General features: G+C 53.9%; 1 protein-coding gene across 7 annotated transcripts in view; it reads left to right on the forward strand.

Annotated features, from left to right (window-relative positions):
• Positions 1–16,378, forward strand: part of MYO7A (myosin VIIA) — a 105,515-nt gene that overhangs the window by 29,071 nt on the left and 60,066 nt on the right. For all 7 annotated transcript variants that reach the window (XR_015142197.1, XM_086340901.1, XM_086340903.1 and 4 more), the window contains exons 5-15: positions 1,857–2,041; positions 2,720–2,841; positions 2,927–3,069; positions 3,324–3,437; positions 4,817–4,970; positions 5,689–5,765; positions 6,319–6,438; positions 7,169–7,311; positions 8,276–8,486; positions 8,880–9,015; positions 12,971–13,077. Coding sequence is in view for 6 of the 7 variants with exons in the window: in XM_086340901.1 (XP_086197027.1) it covers positions 1,857–2,041; positions 2,720–2,841; positions 2,927–3,069; positions 3,324–3,437; positions 4,817–4,970; positions 5,689–5,765; positions 6,319–6,438; positions 7,169–7,311; positions 8,276–8,486; positions 8,880–9,015; positions 12,971–13,077 (1,512 nt within the window). In the remaining variant the exon portion in view is untranslated. The remainder of the gene's footprint in view (positions 1–1,856; positions 2,042–2,719; positions 2,842–2,926; positions 3,070–3,323; positions 3,438–4,816; positions 4,971–5,688; positions 5,766–6,318; positions 6,439–7,168; positions 7,312–8,275; positions 8,487–8,879; positions 9,016–12,970; positions 13,078–16,378) is intronic.

The raw sequence follows: 16,378 nt of genomic DNA on the forward strand, positions 1-16,378 counted from the left end.
CCCCATCCTGAACCCCCCCCGCCCACCTCCCTCCCCATCCCATCTCTTTGGGTCATCCCAGTGCACCAGCCCCGAGCGCCCCGTCTCATGCACCGAACCTGGACTGGCAATTTGTTTCATATATGATAATATACATATTTCAACACCATTCTCCCAGATCATCCCACCCTTGCCCTCTCCCACAGAGTCCAAAAGACTGCTCTATTCATCTGTGTCTCTTTTGCTATCTCGCATACAGGGTTATCATTACCATCTTTTTAAATTCACAGGGATGTTTCTTGTGGCTGTCTCTCCCACCTGGGGACCATAATCTAGCTGATTCCCACTGCTTGGCAGGACTGAGCTGTGGGGGACAGTGGCCGAGGCCCCCTGGGGCTAGAGGTTGACAGGTCCTGCTCTGGGGAGTCAGCCCAATAGACTCACCTGGGCTGTGCTGGGTGTTGCTGGTGGAGCAGATCCTTATCACCCCATTCCCACTGACGAGTTCTCTTTTGTCCCTACTTTCCAACCTCAGACTAACTGTGGAGGGCGGGTGAGTAGCACAGAGCAGGTTCCCGCTCTTCATATGTACTTGGCCTGGCAGCTCCCCTCCAGCCTCCTTCCCCATCCCGCCCCATCTCTGCTGCTCAGGCTCTGGCACACGGTCAGGCGGTCAGCCTGGTGAGGCTCAGCTGCTTCTGGCATGGGCTACTCAGAGGAAGAGCCAGGATGGGGAGAGGAGGGTCCTCTGGGGCTCAGAAGGGCGGTGTCTGGTAGGACAGAAGCCTGGGTTTGGGGCGCTCAGGCAAGGACTGCTTTGCACGGCACAGCTGGCCATGGGGTGGGCACTGGCTTGGTATGCGGTGCTGGCAGCAGCGCTTACCCTGCATGGCCGCCTAGGGGCTGAGGCTGCCAGGGTGTGGCTGTGGCTCTGGTGTGATGCCCACGGCCCCAGGTGGGAGGGGATGGATGAGGCAGATCCCTTCCCTACATACTCACAACTTTCTTCAGCCCATCTGGGCTCAGATGTCAATAGATCCATCACCAATGATAGGCTGTGCGTGACCTTTTACAGTTGGAGGGGGGAGCAGTGGGGAGTGGAGGAGAAGTAACCCCAAGGGCCTCACTGTGACCTGGAGGCAGGAGGACCAGGCCTCGTTGTCCCCTGTGTGGCAGGATCTGGGTCCGCAGCAGGAAATTTGGCACCCAGGTGCACTAACCAAGGAGCTTGAGGAGGGAAACCCCCGGAAGGCTCTCTGAGGTGTGTCTGGCCCCTGTGTCCACACCACCTAGGGTGGCTGGGGGTGCTCTGTTCCCCAGAGTGCAGGGGCAGTGCTGCAGAGACAGGAGCCCACCCAGCCCCTTTAGCTCTTGATGGCTTCATTCCATTCCCTTCTCACCCACACATCGCCTCCACTCTGGAAAGATCCAGTTTGTGAATGTCACTCCCATAGTTTGAGGTGCAAGGTTTGCAGGCAAAGGTGGGAGTCAGCCTTTGAGGATTACCTGCAGGGTGCTATGAATTTTAAAGTCCACTATCTTCTTTAATCTTTATAGACAGTTATATTATACCCATTTTACAGATAAAGATAAGGAAATCGAGGCTTCGAGACCCTCCTTCCCTCCCCCACCCCCTGCTTCCTCCTTTCATCAAATGTTTCTAAGCACCTACTCTGAGCTGCCCCAATGCTAACCTGAAGCCCTCTGCCTACACCTCCCCCGACCCCCCGCCCAGCTCATAGGGAGGTAGGATTCCAACACCAAAGCCAGTGCTCTGCCTTCCAGAGGGACGGAGTAGGGCAGAGCCTGAGAGCTTTCTGGAATCAGAGCTTCCCCACATAGGAAGGGATGAGCTCTCTGTTCCTTGTTGCCCACAGACCTACACGGGCTCCATCTTGGTGGCTGTGAACCCCTACCAGCTGCTCTCTATCTACTCGCCAGAACACATCCGCCAGTATACCAACAAGAAGATTGGGGAGATGCCCCCCCACATCTTTGCCATTGCTGACAATTGCTACTTCAATATGAAGCGCAACAGCCGTGACCAGTGCTGCATCATCAGGTGGGCACCCAGCACCAGCATGGAGCTCCAGGCTCAGCCTCTAGAACTCCTGCTCTATGCTCCTGCTAATGCCTCATAATATAGAGAATCACCTCCCCTTTCCCAGGCCTTATATCTTTATTAATGTCACCAGAGCTCATGTTAGCTTTTGATGCCAACCTTACTGCTGGCTCCTATTAAATTATGGTCAGTTGCAATCTCAGCCTCCTATTCTTTCCTGGGCAGAGGATAAAAGAACAAAGCATTGACATGCTTAATTGACAGAGCATTGACAAAGTTAATGCCATGCGGTATGGCAGTATGGATGGAGGGGAAGGAAAGTTAACCAAGCTCCTTTTACCTTCCCCAGGTTTGAAAAGTCCTTGAAAGTGAAGTGTTTGTCACTTAGTCATGTCTGACTCTTTGCGGCTCCATGGACTGTAGCCCACCAGGCTCCTCTGTCTGTGGAATTCTCCAGGCAAGAATACTGGAGTGGGTCACCATGCCCTCCTCCAGGGGATCTTCCCAACCCAGGGATTGAACCCAGGTCTCCTGCAATGCAGGCAGATTCTTTACCATCTGAACTACCAGGGAAGCCCCGAAAGGTCCTTAGTTTCAGCCCATTTTACTGATGAGGAGCTGATTGGAGTGGGACAGCAGCTGTAACGGGTCCCACCTCTGCCTGTGTCTCCTCTGCAGTGGGGAGTCTGGGGCAGGGAAGACAGAGAGCACGAAGCTGATCCTGCAGTTCCTGGCGGCCATCAGCGGGCAGCACTCGTGGATTGAACAGCAGGTGCTGGAAGCAACTCCCATCTTGGAAGGTAGGACTGGGGCTCTCAGGGAGGAGCTGGGTGGCTGTGGGGCAGGGGGGAAGTTGACATTGACCGTGACCCATGACCCATGCAGCGTTTGGGAATGCTAAGACCATCCGCAATGACAACTCAAGCCGCTTCGGGAAGTACATCGACATCCACTTCAACAAGCGGGGCGCCATCGAGGGCGCCAGGATCGAGCAGTACCTGCTGGAGAAGTCACGAGTCTGTCGCCAGGTGGGCCTGAGCCCCTGCACAGGAGCCCCTGACTCGGGGTGGGGAGTGTGGGGTGCACTTTGCAGAGCCTTGCTTATCCCTGTGTTCCTGCTTGCTTGCCTCAGGTCCTGGGATCCCATCAGGAAACCCACCCATGGGCACTTTTTCATGAAAGACACTTGTTAAAACAGTGAACTGCTTATAGTCTGATTGTCTGCTGCCCGATGGCCCGTCCTGCCCTCCCATCCCCCAACACCTTGTGCCCATGTTTTCAGGCCCCGGATGAAAGGAATTATCACGTGTTCTACTGCATGCTGGAGGGCATGAATGAGGAGCAGAAGAAGAAGCTGGGCCTGGGCCAGGCCACGGACTATAACTACTTGGCCATGGTGAGGCCCAGGTGGGCACCCGGGGAGGGGGACACCTGTCCAGCCCCTCCCCAGCTCCAGGCCTGGTGGGTGGGAACTTCTCTGTGGGCTCTTTTTCATCCTCTGATGGGCACCAGCCTACCATAAAGCGTGTTCCCCATGTGGGCACACACTTGCTCCCCCATCCATCTAGATGAATTCTTGCCACAGATACTAGTAATAATGCTTCAGTTGTGTCTGACTCATTGTGACCCCATGGACTGTAGCCCACCAGGCTCCTCTGTCCATGGGATTCTCCAGGTAAGAATACTGGAGTGGGTTGGCATGCTCTCTTCTAGGGGATCTTCCTGGCCCAGGGAGTGAACCTGCGTCTCTCATATGTCTTACCTTGGCAGTGGGTCCTTTACCACTAGCGTTGGCTGGGAAGCCCACCACAGATACACACATTCCTAAATGTGTAGGTGTCCCAGACCCAGGGACACAGACACGCGCATGCCCGCGTGTCTACACACTCGGCCCTGCCTGCACACATGTTCTGTGGTACTTTAGTTTTTGAGGTCATGGAGGCTGTGACCTCTGCCGGGCACCCCCCCCGCCCCCCTCAGGATTGTGGAGCACAGGCTGCTGTGGCTTCAGCCTTGGGTGCTAGCTGGTTGCCAGGCCCTGGTGCCAGCCTCTTGCTGGGGTCTGGCCACCAAGGATAAGGGGGCCAGAGGCCTTTGCTGCCACTCAGTGCCACTGAGGGGCCATGCACACAGCAGGCTGGCTTGGGGGGGCACTAGCTTCCTCTGCCCTGGGAGGAGCCCATGCCTGGTTGTCTAGACCCAAGCTTGGCCAGCCGCGTGGACACAAACACGGGCTACAGCACTTGAGGGATATGGGACAACAAAGGCGTGTGTGTGTTGTAGGTGACAGGCCTTCCTGGACACTTCCTTTAGCTGGCTGGCACACTTGGACACACACACACACACACGTCTCATAGGCACACACAGTGGGGCAGACCCCTTGACACCCTGCCTGTCCACAGTCACCACCCCACCTTCCACCCCAGGCTGTACCTGGTGAGGGGTTCAAGTCCCTGAGAGTGTGTGTCCATAGGGGGAGAGGGGCACGGTAGGGCCTTGGTGCTGTGACTGCAGGGCAGGGTGGCAGTGGCAGGCCTGGTATCAGTGACCTGGCTCCTCTCACTCTTGGGAAGAAGGGGCATCCAGGCTCCCCTGATGCAGGAACGTGTTCTTGAGAAGCCCAGCCAGGAGCTTTCTAGATTTCTTGGAGGAGTCCTAGGTGAGGTCAGTGCCCAGAAACCCAGGCTGGCCCAGCCCAGGCACTGCCTCTCTGGGGGTAACCTATGGTCTCTGTGACACCCCCCTGCTCCCTGCTTTCCAACTTCCTGCCACCAGGGTAACTGCGTAATCTGTGAGGGCCGCGAGGACAGCCAGGAATATGCCAACATCCGCTCAGCCATGAAGGTGCTCATGTTCACGGACACGGAGAACTGGGAGATCTCGAAGCTGCTAGCTGCCATCCTGCATCTGGGCAACCTGCAGTATGAGGGTGAGGGGCCCAGCGGCCACCTCTAGCGAGGAGGGAAGGCTAGCGAAGGACACGCGTTCTATCGTCCAGCACTCCCAGGGCACTGACAGTGTGCCGGGCTGGGGGGTGGTGCCAGGCCATGGCAGGTGCCGGGTCCACTCTGCTCTTGCTCTGGTGTCCAGCGTGGTTCCTGGACTGAGCAAGAGCCCTAGGAAAGTTTGCTCAGTGAATGAATGAATGATCCCAGATCTAAGGCGCTCACAGTCTAATGAGTCTTGAAAGACAGAGATATGGGGAACGGGTGCACTGAGCAGAAACAAGAGCTGTGCAAAGGTCCTGAGGCCTGACAGAGTAGGGCACATCTGGGGAAGGGCGGATGGTGTCAGGCCCAGAGCAAGGCAAATTCGCCAGGCCTGTATCAGGAGTCCCTGCTTACTCTGGGCGTCTGGAGTAGGGGTCACGGGAGGTAGGGGGGCATGATTGCTAGGGTTTGCTTACTTGGATGTCAGGCAGGGGGCTAGATGCTGGGCATTCTTGCTTCCTGCCCTCATGGTGCCCATGGCTCATGGAGACAACATTCGTCAGACAGCTATTAGCCCAGAAAAGCATTTAATCATGGTGCTGGTGCCCTCCGTAGACAGGCCAGTCCCCCTGAGCATGGGCGGAGCCACCCAGTTGCCCTAGGCTGTCCCCCACCCCCACCTCCCTTGCCTGACGATGTGCCTGGTGCTGCTGACAGACCGCACGTTTGAAAACCTGGATGCCTGCGAGGTCCTCTTCTCGCCATCCCTGGCCACAGCCGCGTCCTTGCTGGAGGTCAGTGAGAGTCTGCTGTCCCCGTCTGCTGTTCTTTCTCTCAGAGGGACCGGTTTTGACTTCTGGCGCAGGGAGCTGGGGCCCTCTGCTTGGAGAATCCTGGGAGTTCAACACTGAGAACCAACCAGCTGTGTGCAGGATTTGTGCTGGCACTGGGTCCCAGAGGAGGAGTGGAAACCTAGTACAGCTGCTCCTGGAGAGGGAGGGGGTCTGGGGACCCTGAGCGGGTCAGTCAGTCTTCTAGTAAATATATACTAGCCTCTGCATTGAGTTGGAAAACTGGGATGAATAAAGTCAGAGTCTGAGCCAGTGGAGCCAGTCCTGGAGGGACAGGTGACATCCCGGGGGTGGGAAGGGGCTGTGGAGGAGAGAGGCATTTGGGTGGTTTTGACAAATGGGGAGGACTGGGCTGTGGGCTGTGGGGAAGGGTTTTCCCAGTGGAGGGAGCAGGCTGGGCCAGGCCTGACTGGAAAGTGGGAGGGGTTCTAGATGTGGCCAAGGGAGGGGCGGGCTGGCAGGGGGCTGAGTGAGCGCCTGGATGTTGCCCTACCAGGTGAACCCCCGAGACCTGATGAACTGCCTGACCAGCCGCACCCTCATCACTCGCGGGGAGACAGTGTCCACTCCGCTCAGCAGGGAGCAGGCGCTGGACGTGCGAGATGCCTTTGTCAAGGTGGAGTGGCCGCCTGCTCTCCTCGCCCCACGAAAGGCTGGGTAGTTGATGGGCAGGAGCCGAGGAGCCCACAGAGCTAGAGGGATGTCAGCCTTGACCCCGCTCTGCCCTTGGGTCCAGCTCCAGCCACTGGCTGTCTGGGGCCTGGACAAGAGTCTGCCTTCCCCCTGAGCCCGATTCGTCCATCCCACAAGGGGCTGGGACTCGTGTTCTTCAAGGGCCTGAACAGCTCTGGTGACCTGACGCCTTCCACCCCTGGCCTGCTTCATGCTGAATCGTATTCACTGGCCATTCAGTCTGCTGTACTATTCCCAGCCCTGTGGATACCCTCTCTGGTCTCTACTAAAGAAGACCCCACAGAGGGGATGGGCCAGGTGGGGAGGCCCCCCAGTCCTGCCATTTTGTCGTCCATTGAGCCCTTGCCGTGTGCCAGGCCCTGTGCTGGGCTCTGGGACCCTGGAGACAGTCAGAGTTGCAGGGGAGACAGAGATGGTTGGAGGGGTGGGAGCCCAAACTTCCAGGGGAGGGAAGGGGAGGTTTCTTGGTGGAGCTGATATCTCTGTAGAGCTCTGAAAAACAAGCAGGCAGGAGAGGGTGCTCCAGGCAGAGGGAACAGCTGGAATAAAGATGGGGGGGTTTCCTGCAGCAGGAAGGGGCTGGAGTGAGGCCTCCGAGGCCCAGGCTGGTCTCCCTGGGAAGCTGTGACTTAAGCAGCTGCCTCTCCCTTCAGGGCATCTATGGGCGGCTCTTCGTGTGGATCGTGGACAAGATCAATGCAGCCATTTATAAGCCCCCTTCCCAGGAAGTGAAGAACTCTCGCCGGTCCATTGGTCTCCTGGACATTTTTGGGTTCGAGAACTTTGCAGTGAACAGGTACCATGTGGGGCTGTGTCTTGTGGGAATTTTGTTCTAAAGTATGGACTTACAGATCACATCTCTGCCTTTAAGCTACATTTAGCTGGTCCCAAGCACACTCTTCCAGGCTGTTGAAAAATGTGACTCCAGACATCCTGGGGGCCCTTCCCCTTCCTCCCCATCCCCTCCAGTCCCTGGGCCAGCTGAGGCCAGTGTGGTGGTGGGGCAGAGGCTCTTACCCCATTGTGACACTCTATTCCCCACTGCCCATTGCTCCATTTCCAAGCTGCAAGATGCCTCAAAGCAAGTGAGGCTGAGACTGAGCAATGTTTGAGATGGGGGTCTTGGCCATGCTTGATGTCCCACCCCTCTTGGGGGCCATGTGAGGTGCAGATGGATGGAGCAGGCCCAGGAGAATGCTGGGGCTAGAGGCAGCTGGCTTTGCCCCACTTTTTAGCTATGTTACCCCTGGTAAGTCAATTTAATTCTATAATGATCAGGTGTCTCAAAGCCCTCCCCCTACCCAGAACACAAGAAGTGTCAGTCACCTGGGAGAATGCTGAGTTGGTGGCTCAGAGATGTCACCCTCAAGGCCCTGCTTGCCAGATCTTATGAGCCCCCTTCCCATATCTGCTGATGCTTTGAATCTTTGAGGCCCACCTTCCCAGTGCCTTGGCTCTTCCTCTCCTGGGTGCTCTACCAGGGGTATGATGCCCACACCTCTCCCAGGGCCTGGTCATCCATCCTTAACTCTCCTCTGTCTCACTCAGTGACCTTGGGTGAGTGCTGTGTCCTCGCTGGGCCTCCATGCCCTCTTCTGTCATGGAGGAGGTTGGACTCACAATATGTTTCCACCTTGGAGACTGAAAATCCCAGGGGCACACTGAACACCAGGCTGGGGTCACCCCTGAGTGGCAAGGCAGGGCCTGAACACCCCTCCCCCTCGCCTGCTGCCACCCTGTCCCCTGCTCCCTCCCTGCAGCTTTGAGCAGCTCTGCATCAACTTTGCCAATGAGCACCTGCAGCAGTTCTTCGTGCGGCACGTGTTCAAGCTGGAGCAGGAGGAGTATGACCTGGAGAGCATTGACTGGCTGCACATTGAGTTCACAGACAACCAGGATGCCCTGGACATGATCGCCAACAAACCCATGAACATCATCTCCCTCATCGATGAGGAGAGCAAGTTCCCCAAGGTGGGCCTGGGGCAGGGCAGGGCAGGGCAGATGAGACTCCTTCACCCCATACGATGAAGATTCAAGTATGCCACTGGCATAGAATAGGTTCTCCAGGAACAGAATATGTCTTGGAGTCAGGGAGGGGATGCTTGCTTGACTTTAATCTTGGGAAATAGATTTTCTATACTGGGATGTACTTTCAAGGTTTTGTAATTCCAATTCACCCACTTCACAGATGGGGAAATGGAGGCCCAGAGAGCTCCTGTATTGGGATATAAATAAAGGGAGGGAGGCTCTTGGGAAAGACAGAAGGGGGTGAAAAGACAGAGGGCAGGAGAGGCAATAGGGCCTGGTGGAGAGTGGGGTGGGGAGGAGAAGGAGAGCTTGATGAGTGCTCCTCGGTTCCCACAGGGCACGGACACCACCATGTTGCATAAGCTCAACTCCCAGCACAAGCTCAACTCGAACTACATTCCCCCCAAGAACAATTACGAGACCCAGTTTGGGATCAACCACTTTGCAGGCATCGTTTACTATGAGAGTCAAGGTATAGGAGGGCCCCCTGGGGCTGGCTGTCTCTCTTTGCCTGTGTTCCCTCCCTTCCTTCCCCTTCTCCAGCCCAGGACAGACACACCAGAGTGCTGAAATACAAGAGGGAAGGGATGTTAGGAAACATTGGGTTCAGTGCTTTTTTTTTTTTTAGAGTTTACAAAATTTTGGTAAAATATATGTAATATAAAATTAACCATTTTAACAACTTTTAGGTTTACAATTCAGTAGCATTAACTACATTCATGATATTGTACAACTGTCACCACTCTCCAGAGTCTATCCATCACCCCAAATAGGGGCTCTGTATGCACAAAACAGTAACTCTGCATCCTCCCCTCACCCCCTAGTCCCTGATAACCTCTACTCTACTTTCTGTCTCTATGTATCTAACTATTCAAGTATCTCATATAAGCGAAACATACAGTATTCATCCTTTTGTGTCTAGCTTATTTCACTTAGCATAATACCCTCAAGGTTCATCCATGTTGTAGCATGTGTCAGAATTTTGTCCTTTTTATGACAATAATATTCTATTGCATACACACACACACACACACACAGCACAGTTGATTTATCCATTCATCTGTTGATGGACAGTTGGATTGTTTCCACCTTTTGGCTGCTATGGATAGCGCTGCTGTGAACATGGGCATTGTTGTTCAGTCACTAAGGTGTGTCCAGCTCTTTGCGACCCCATGAACTACAGCATGCCAGGCTTCACCGTCCTCCACTATCTCCCAGAGTTTGCTCAGATTCATATCCGTTGAGTCAGTGATGCCATCCAACCATCTCATCCTCTGCTGTCCTCTTCTCCTTTTGCCTTCAATCTTCCCCTGCATCAGAGTCTTTTCCAGTGAGTCGACTCTTCGCATCAGGTGGCCAAAGTATTGGTGATTCAGCTTCAACATCAGTCCTTCCAGTGAATATTCAGGGTTGATGTCCTTTAGGATGGACTGGGTTGATCTCCTTGCAGTCCAAGTGAACATGCGTGTACAGTATCTTCTTTAGCCCTGGTTTCAGTTCTTTGTATGGGCTCAACACTCTTTTGCACATAAGGGGAAACTGAGGCTCAGAAGGAGCAGTTAACTGTTTGTAGATCCCACAGCCTATTGGGTGCAAAGCCAGATCTAGAACCAGCACAGTTAGCCACCAAAAGTCTTTGAGCAACAAGACCGAGTTTGGTCTTTGAAGGACTTGTATCTTCTTTTCTCCTGGGAGATATAATTGGGCTCCTTTTAAAGCTAAAAGTGAGGAAGAAGGTCAGAACATAGTTAAGTTTTTCCCTTTGGAATTCTTACACGGTCTGTCAAAAGCCCGCAGAGTGCCCTTGCCAACTCCACTCCTCCCACCTTGGTGCAAAGAGCTGACCTTGAGTGGGCATCAGCTGTGGGATGTATCTGCCCTACTGCTCTCAGTCCTGAAGGGTCCCTCCCACAGCCAAAGTCAGTGAAATTCTCAACAAGCAAAGAGCCACCGGTTTCACACTTCCTTGTTGATTTGGTCCAGAAGGCAGAGAGTGAGCCATGCAGCAGTTATGGGATCAGAGGGCCGTCAGCCTTCCTTAAAATAGCAGATGTGAGATCTGACCCTCCTGTTAGAAAGTAGGAATCCAACGTTAAGTTTGAAGGACTGTTGGGTAAACAAATGGATCTGTTGTTGTTTAGAGTAAGAGAGGGTGTTTTCAGTTCAGTTCAACTAACATTCATTGACCAGGCTTCATACTTCATACTGTTGCTGGGGATATGAAAATGAGAATTGAGTGAACTCTACTCACTTATAAAATTATAAAATATTATTAGATCTGGAGGGAATATAAGACTCATCTGCTTTTATGGATTTGGAAACTGAGGCCCCGAGAGGGAAATGACTTGCCTAAGGTCACTAATCATTTCTGAACTACTTTTAACAATTCTGTCGGCATTTTCTGTTCATAGAGCACTGTTTTAGTTCAGCATTTTATTTAAAACATGAGTGGTTTAGGTGATCCAAAAAGAAGCAAGAGTTCATGGGTACATCATGCTCATTCAAAAGATAAGGAACATAAGGCCCAGAAGGGGACTCTCTAGGGCTCCATAGTGAGTCTGTCATAGAGCTTTAATTTGTTGTTGTTCAGTCACTAAGTCATGTCCAACTCTTTGTGACCCCATGGACTACAGCACGCCAGCCTCCCCTGTCCTCTACTATCTCCTGGAACTTGCTCGGATTCATGTCTATTGAGTCAGTGATGCTATCTAACCATCTCATCCTCTGCCACCACCTTCTCCTGCCTTCAATCTTTCCCAGCATCAAGGTCTTTTCCAGTGAGTCTGCTCTTCGCATCAGGTGGCCAAAGTATTGGAGCTTCAGCATTAGTCCTTTCAATGAATATACAGGGTTGATTTTCCCTAGAATTGACTGGTTTGATTTCCTTGCAGTCCAGAGGACTCTAAAGAGTCTTCTCCAGCACCATAATTCAAAAGCATCAATTCTTTGGTGCTCAGCCTTCTTTATGCTGTAATTAGGGCCCTACAATTCCATCCTAGCTTCAGAGCCCCACTTCCGGTACTGGGTGCCTCCTGCAGCTCACCCGTCCCCAGATGTCAGGTGGGCAGCCCCACACTGGGTCTCTGTCTGTCCACCAGCCAGGGCAGTCTGGGTCCTGGGGGAAAGGGTGCTGCTTCTCTGCAGAGTTCCTCCTCCTCAGGCACCCCGTCTTCTGCCCCACCCTATCAAGGACCCCATCAACCAGCTCCTAAATCCTCAGGCCTGGGAATGGCAGCCCTCTTTGGAGTCTGTGTGGTGCAGGGAGCCTCCCTGGACTGCTGCCTGGGCTTCTAGACTCAGGTCTTAACTCTGCCCGCAGTTTGCTGTGGGTGTTAGACAGTTTGCTTAGCTTCTCTGAACACTGATTTCTTTCCTTGTCTGGGTTGGGGAAGATAATCTCCACCTGTCCCACATATACAGGGGAAGTTGTGAGCATTACAGCTGTGAGGGCAATATCCAAAATCAAGGTACTTTTACTTTTGTTCCTTTACTATTAGCTGGTACCAGACGAACTTGCATTCTCTCCTAGGGGACCCACTTAAGGAAGGTTTTTGACACCTTTGTTACCAACCTGGGTCCTTGGACTCTTTAATCCATAGAAGTTGATAAAAGCCAAGCAAGAAGTTCAGGCAAGGCTTTACTGAGGCTTGTGCTGCAGCATGAGGGAGTGAGGGAGCTCGAACAAGAAACAGGTCCCCTTGCTGGCTCCCTGAGTGGGGGGAGACTGGTTCCTTAAATGAGGTGAGGGTGGGGGCGGATTGGTGAGGTGGGTCAGGCTGGAGGGGTGGCTGGCGTGGCCTGCTCACACTCTTGGTGCTGTGTGCAGGGCTCCAAGGCAATGTCCTGCTTTTGCTCCCAGCAGAAGCAGAAATGGTAGTTGGTTTGTAGCCTTTTTGTATCTTACTGTTCATAACTGTCCAAGCCCTACATGCGCTGCAGTTATTTTTAGTCTCATAGCTTCTTTGTTTCTGTTGCTCAGGGAGAGGTTTGTCCAGGTGCAAGCACTCCAGTAAAGGATCCCACGCCCCAGCATAGGGTCCAACGCCCCAGCCTATCTCATGTTTGTTCAAAAGACTAAAGCTAGCATTTCAGGCATTGGGGTGGTTCAGTGGGAAAGGTAGCCCCACTCCCTCCCGGGGACTGAGACATCCTGCCCTTCCCTTTGTCCAGGCCTGGAAGAGAGGGGCAGTGTGTGGCTGGGGAGACTGAGTTCTAGCTCTGGCTCTGCCCCTTGCTTTCTCTGTGACCTTGGGCAAGCCACTGTCCTCTCTCGGCCCCAGAGTCCCCCACTGTAAAGTGGATGTGGTTGAACTAGGGGGATTTTGAGGGTCTTTGTGGACGAGGCATGGTGGCTTTGGGAAGGGGGTGTCTTGTTGGGGGGAGGCTGCTGGAGTTGCAATGTGTGACCACTCTGTGGTGCTGCCCAGGCTTCCTGGAGAAGAACCGGGACACCCTGCATGGAGACATCATCCAGCTGGTGCACTCCTCCAGGAACAAGTTCATCAAGCAGATCTTCCAGGCTGATGTTGCCATGGTAACGGGGGGGTGTGGCTTTCACTGGGCAGGCAGGGCCCCCAGAAGCCAGGCCTGTGTCTAGGCATCCCCTTGTCTAGTGGCTTCAGCTGAGCTCCTCTGGCTACACAGTGGGGGCAGTGCTTTGCTGGGTTCCAGGAGAGGCTGGGGGGCCTCCAAGATCCTCCTATCTGGTCCTCTTCTACTAATTAGGGGGTGCAGGTGGGGTGTAAGGCCCAGAGAAGGATCACATGAGATGTTGCAGAGCAGAGCCTGATTTGGACTCAGTTTTGGGGTCCCCTCCCCAACCCTCTAGCCACTAACAGAGTGTGGGTGAAGGGGGAACGTCCAGCCTTGAGGATGTGGATGGGTGTGGGGTACTGAGAGAAACGGGCACAAAAGCCTATTGTCACCAGCCCTGGACCCCACACGGGGATGGAGAATTTCCCACCCTTGGTGTTTTCTTTGTCCCTGGAATGGTAGTCTGGTGGACTACCTGCTGGATTGTATGCCTTTTTGTTCTGTATTTTCCTCCTGTCCCATGGCCTCCTGGAGAGTGCAGGAGGGACTCACCGGAGGGCAGAGCCGTGGCCCTTTCTGTGCCTGTCCAGCTGCCTGTGTTGCCCCCCCGCCCCCCACCCCAGAAGCCCCGCTGCCCCAAGGTTTGTCCCTTTTCCCTGGTGGATTTTGCCCTCTTGTTTTCTGACCCACCACGTTCTCCTTGCCCCCCACCCCATCTCGCCGCCGCTGTGCGCTCTGGTTCCTGTTGTAGTTTCTCTGTGGTTATTCATCGGGCACTCTCCGCCACTCAGCAGCTTCTGCGAAGGTAAAAGACCCCAGTCGGGGACGGAGGATGGCGTGAGAGGCCTCAGCGGCCCTTGGGGCTGGGCTGTGTCCTTGGCCCCCGCGGCACGGAGGCTTGGGGAAAGGGCTGTTGTTGTTGTTTGGTTTTCATTTATTTTTGTGGAGTGTGTGTTTTTGTGGAGTGGTTTGTGGAGTGGTTTGATCTTTGTTTATTGAGTTGTGTGGACTGCAGGCATGTCAGTTTCTTAAAGGAGGAAACTGAGTCCTAGAGAAAGAGATGAGACTTGCCCAGTGTACCGGGGCCTGGGGTGGGACCCAAAACCCTGTCTACCGAGTTCTCTGCTCCCTTAGGTCTCTGGAGGTATCAAGGCCTGCTCTTCCCATCAGGCCCTGTGAAGGGTTTCTACGTCTGAGACTCAGTCAGAGCCTCTGGTTAACCTTGTGAAGCAGGAGGGGCACGTGGTGGTTTCTGCATTTTGCAGATGGGGACGGAAGCTCAGAGGTGGTGTGTGGGTCACTCCAAGTCGCAGCATCTGAGCACCCCCTACCCCGGTCCTCCGTAGGTCCTGGACAGCATTCTTGGTGTGTCCTGACAACCAGCTCCAGGGTGTGCGTAACTCCCGAGGTGCTTTGGGCTCCAGAGATGTGGGGTGACCTTAGCAGCAGCATAGCTCTGACCTCTTCTCTACCTTCGATTTCCTCTCTGCTTAGGCCTGACATCCTTTCACTTTCAGTCTTAATGCTGAATCCCCCTTCCTTCCTGCATGTCTGGCATCCCCCTCCTGTCTCGTGCCTGGCAGAGTGCTGGCACGATTCACAAAGCCACAGCTGCAGAGCAGGGCCTGTGGCACGTCATGTCTAGACACAGGTTCTCTGCCAAGGGTTGGCTCCAGGCCAACGCTGTGCCCAGCTGGCTGATGGGAGGAGCATAGGGCCAATGCCAGCGAGGGTGCAGGTGCCTGAAGCTCCAGCATCGGTAGTCCCCACCCTGAAGCCCACACACTGCAGGTCACAGAGTTAGTGAGACAGGAGTGACTCCGGGTTCTCTCCCCAGTCTTTCCTCTTGTAGACCCAGCTGCCCTGCCAAACCCATGCATTCCTGGGCAGTCTTCAAAGGCCACTGAACACACCTGTCCTCCTACCTCTCTTTCCAAGCCCCTGGAGGCTGTGGGGACCTCCCTGTGAAGTTTCCTGTTCTGAGTCTCCTTCTCCTGGACTCTGGGAACCTACTTGCAGAGGAACCATGGAGAGGTTCCAGCATGAGACTGGGGCAGCGGTGGGGGGTGCAGCGTCCAGAAATGCCCACCGCCAAGGGAGATTTTGGAGCACAGGATTAGAACATGGCAGGGATCAATTTGATAACAATCACTTTTGCTCTTCTGGGCCAGCCTGTGAGCTACACACACATATTTCTCATCTCATTCATTCCCTGTAACTCCCTCATGAGTGATTACTATTGTCCCCGCTTTACAGAGAGGCCAAGGTACTTGTTTGAGGTCACATAGCTGGTGACACGCAGGGATTTGATCCAGGTTTGGTGGCTCGGATGGTAAAAAATCCGTCTGCCAGCGTGGGAGATGTGGGTTTGATCCCTGGGTCAGGAAGATCTCCTGGAGGAGGAAATGGCAACCCACTCTAGTGTTCTTGCCTGGGAAACCCCATGGACAGAGGATCCTGGCAGGCTACTGTCTATGGGATTGCAAAGAGTCGGACACGACTGAGCGACTGACACTTTCACTTTTCTATCTCGGGGAAGGGCCGGGACTTGGCCAAGGTCATGGGTAAGTGAAGGCTTTCGAGTCCCTGCTGCTTTTCACTGTACCATGCTGTCTGTGAGAGTGTTGTCTTAAGAAAATGCTTTGTTTCTGTTGGGACAATGATAGCTCTGTTAAAAGAACAAGGAGACTGGCTTGGTGAAGTGTGGATGCCGAGTCAAATTTTACTGGATGACAGTATACTGGTTGCCGTGTTCTCCTTAGGGTGGGGGTCCACATCCTTTCAGTGATAAAACCCATGTCCTGTGCAGGTCCCCAGTGCCTGAATTCTGCCTTTTGACTCTTGTGTCTGCCTCTTGGGGTGCCCTGGGAAGCCCCACCCCAATCATTACTGCTGGAGGGGAGCAGTAAGCCAAAAGCATGGTGCTTCTTCTAGGGCATGGAGCCCCTAACCCCCAATCAAGGCACATGTCCCCACGGAGCTGAGTCCACAGGAGGCTGGTTCACTCTTCATGCAGGAGGCATCTCCTGCCACTGACCTCCCAGCCCCAATCGTATTATATTCAGGTGCCTGCCCCTCACATCCCCTCCATGGAATCATTTAACACAGACCTCTGGATTTCTCACTTCTGCTTTTACCCCATTCCTAAATATCTGCAGATTATCCCAGAAAACAACAAATGTTGGAAAAGATGACCTTTCCCCTCAATGAAATAAAACCAAATCAGAAACCAGGTGGCCACGGCCTTCCTTCCATCAGAAACACCTATTGAGTGCCTGTCATATACCAGATATTGTCCTGTG

This window comes from Bos grunniens, chromosome 15 (assembly GCF_055505025.1).
Source record: "Bos grunniens cultivar Pamir isolate PY7600 chromosome 15, Bosgru_T2T1.0, whole genome shotgun sequence".
Taxonomy (NCBI): Eukaryota; Metazoa; Chordata; class Mammalia; order Artiodactyla; family Bovidae; genus Bos; species Bos grunniens.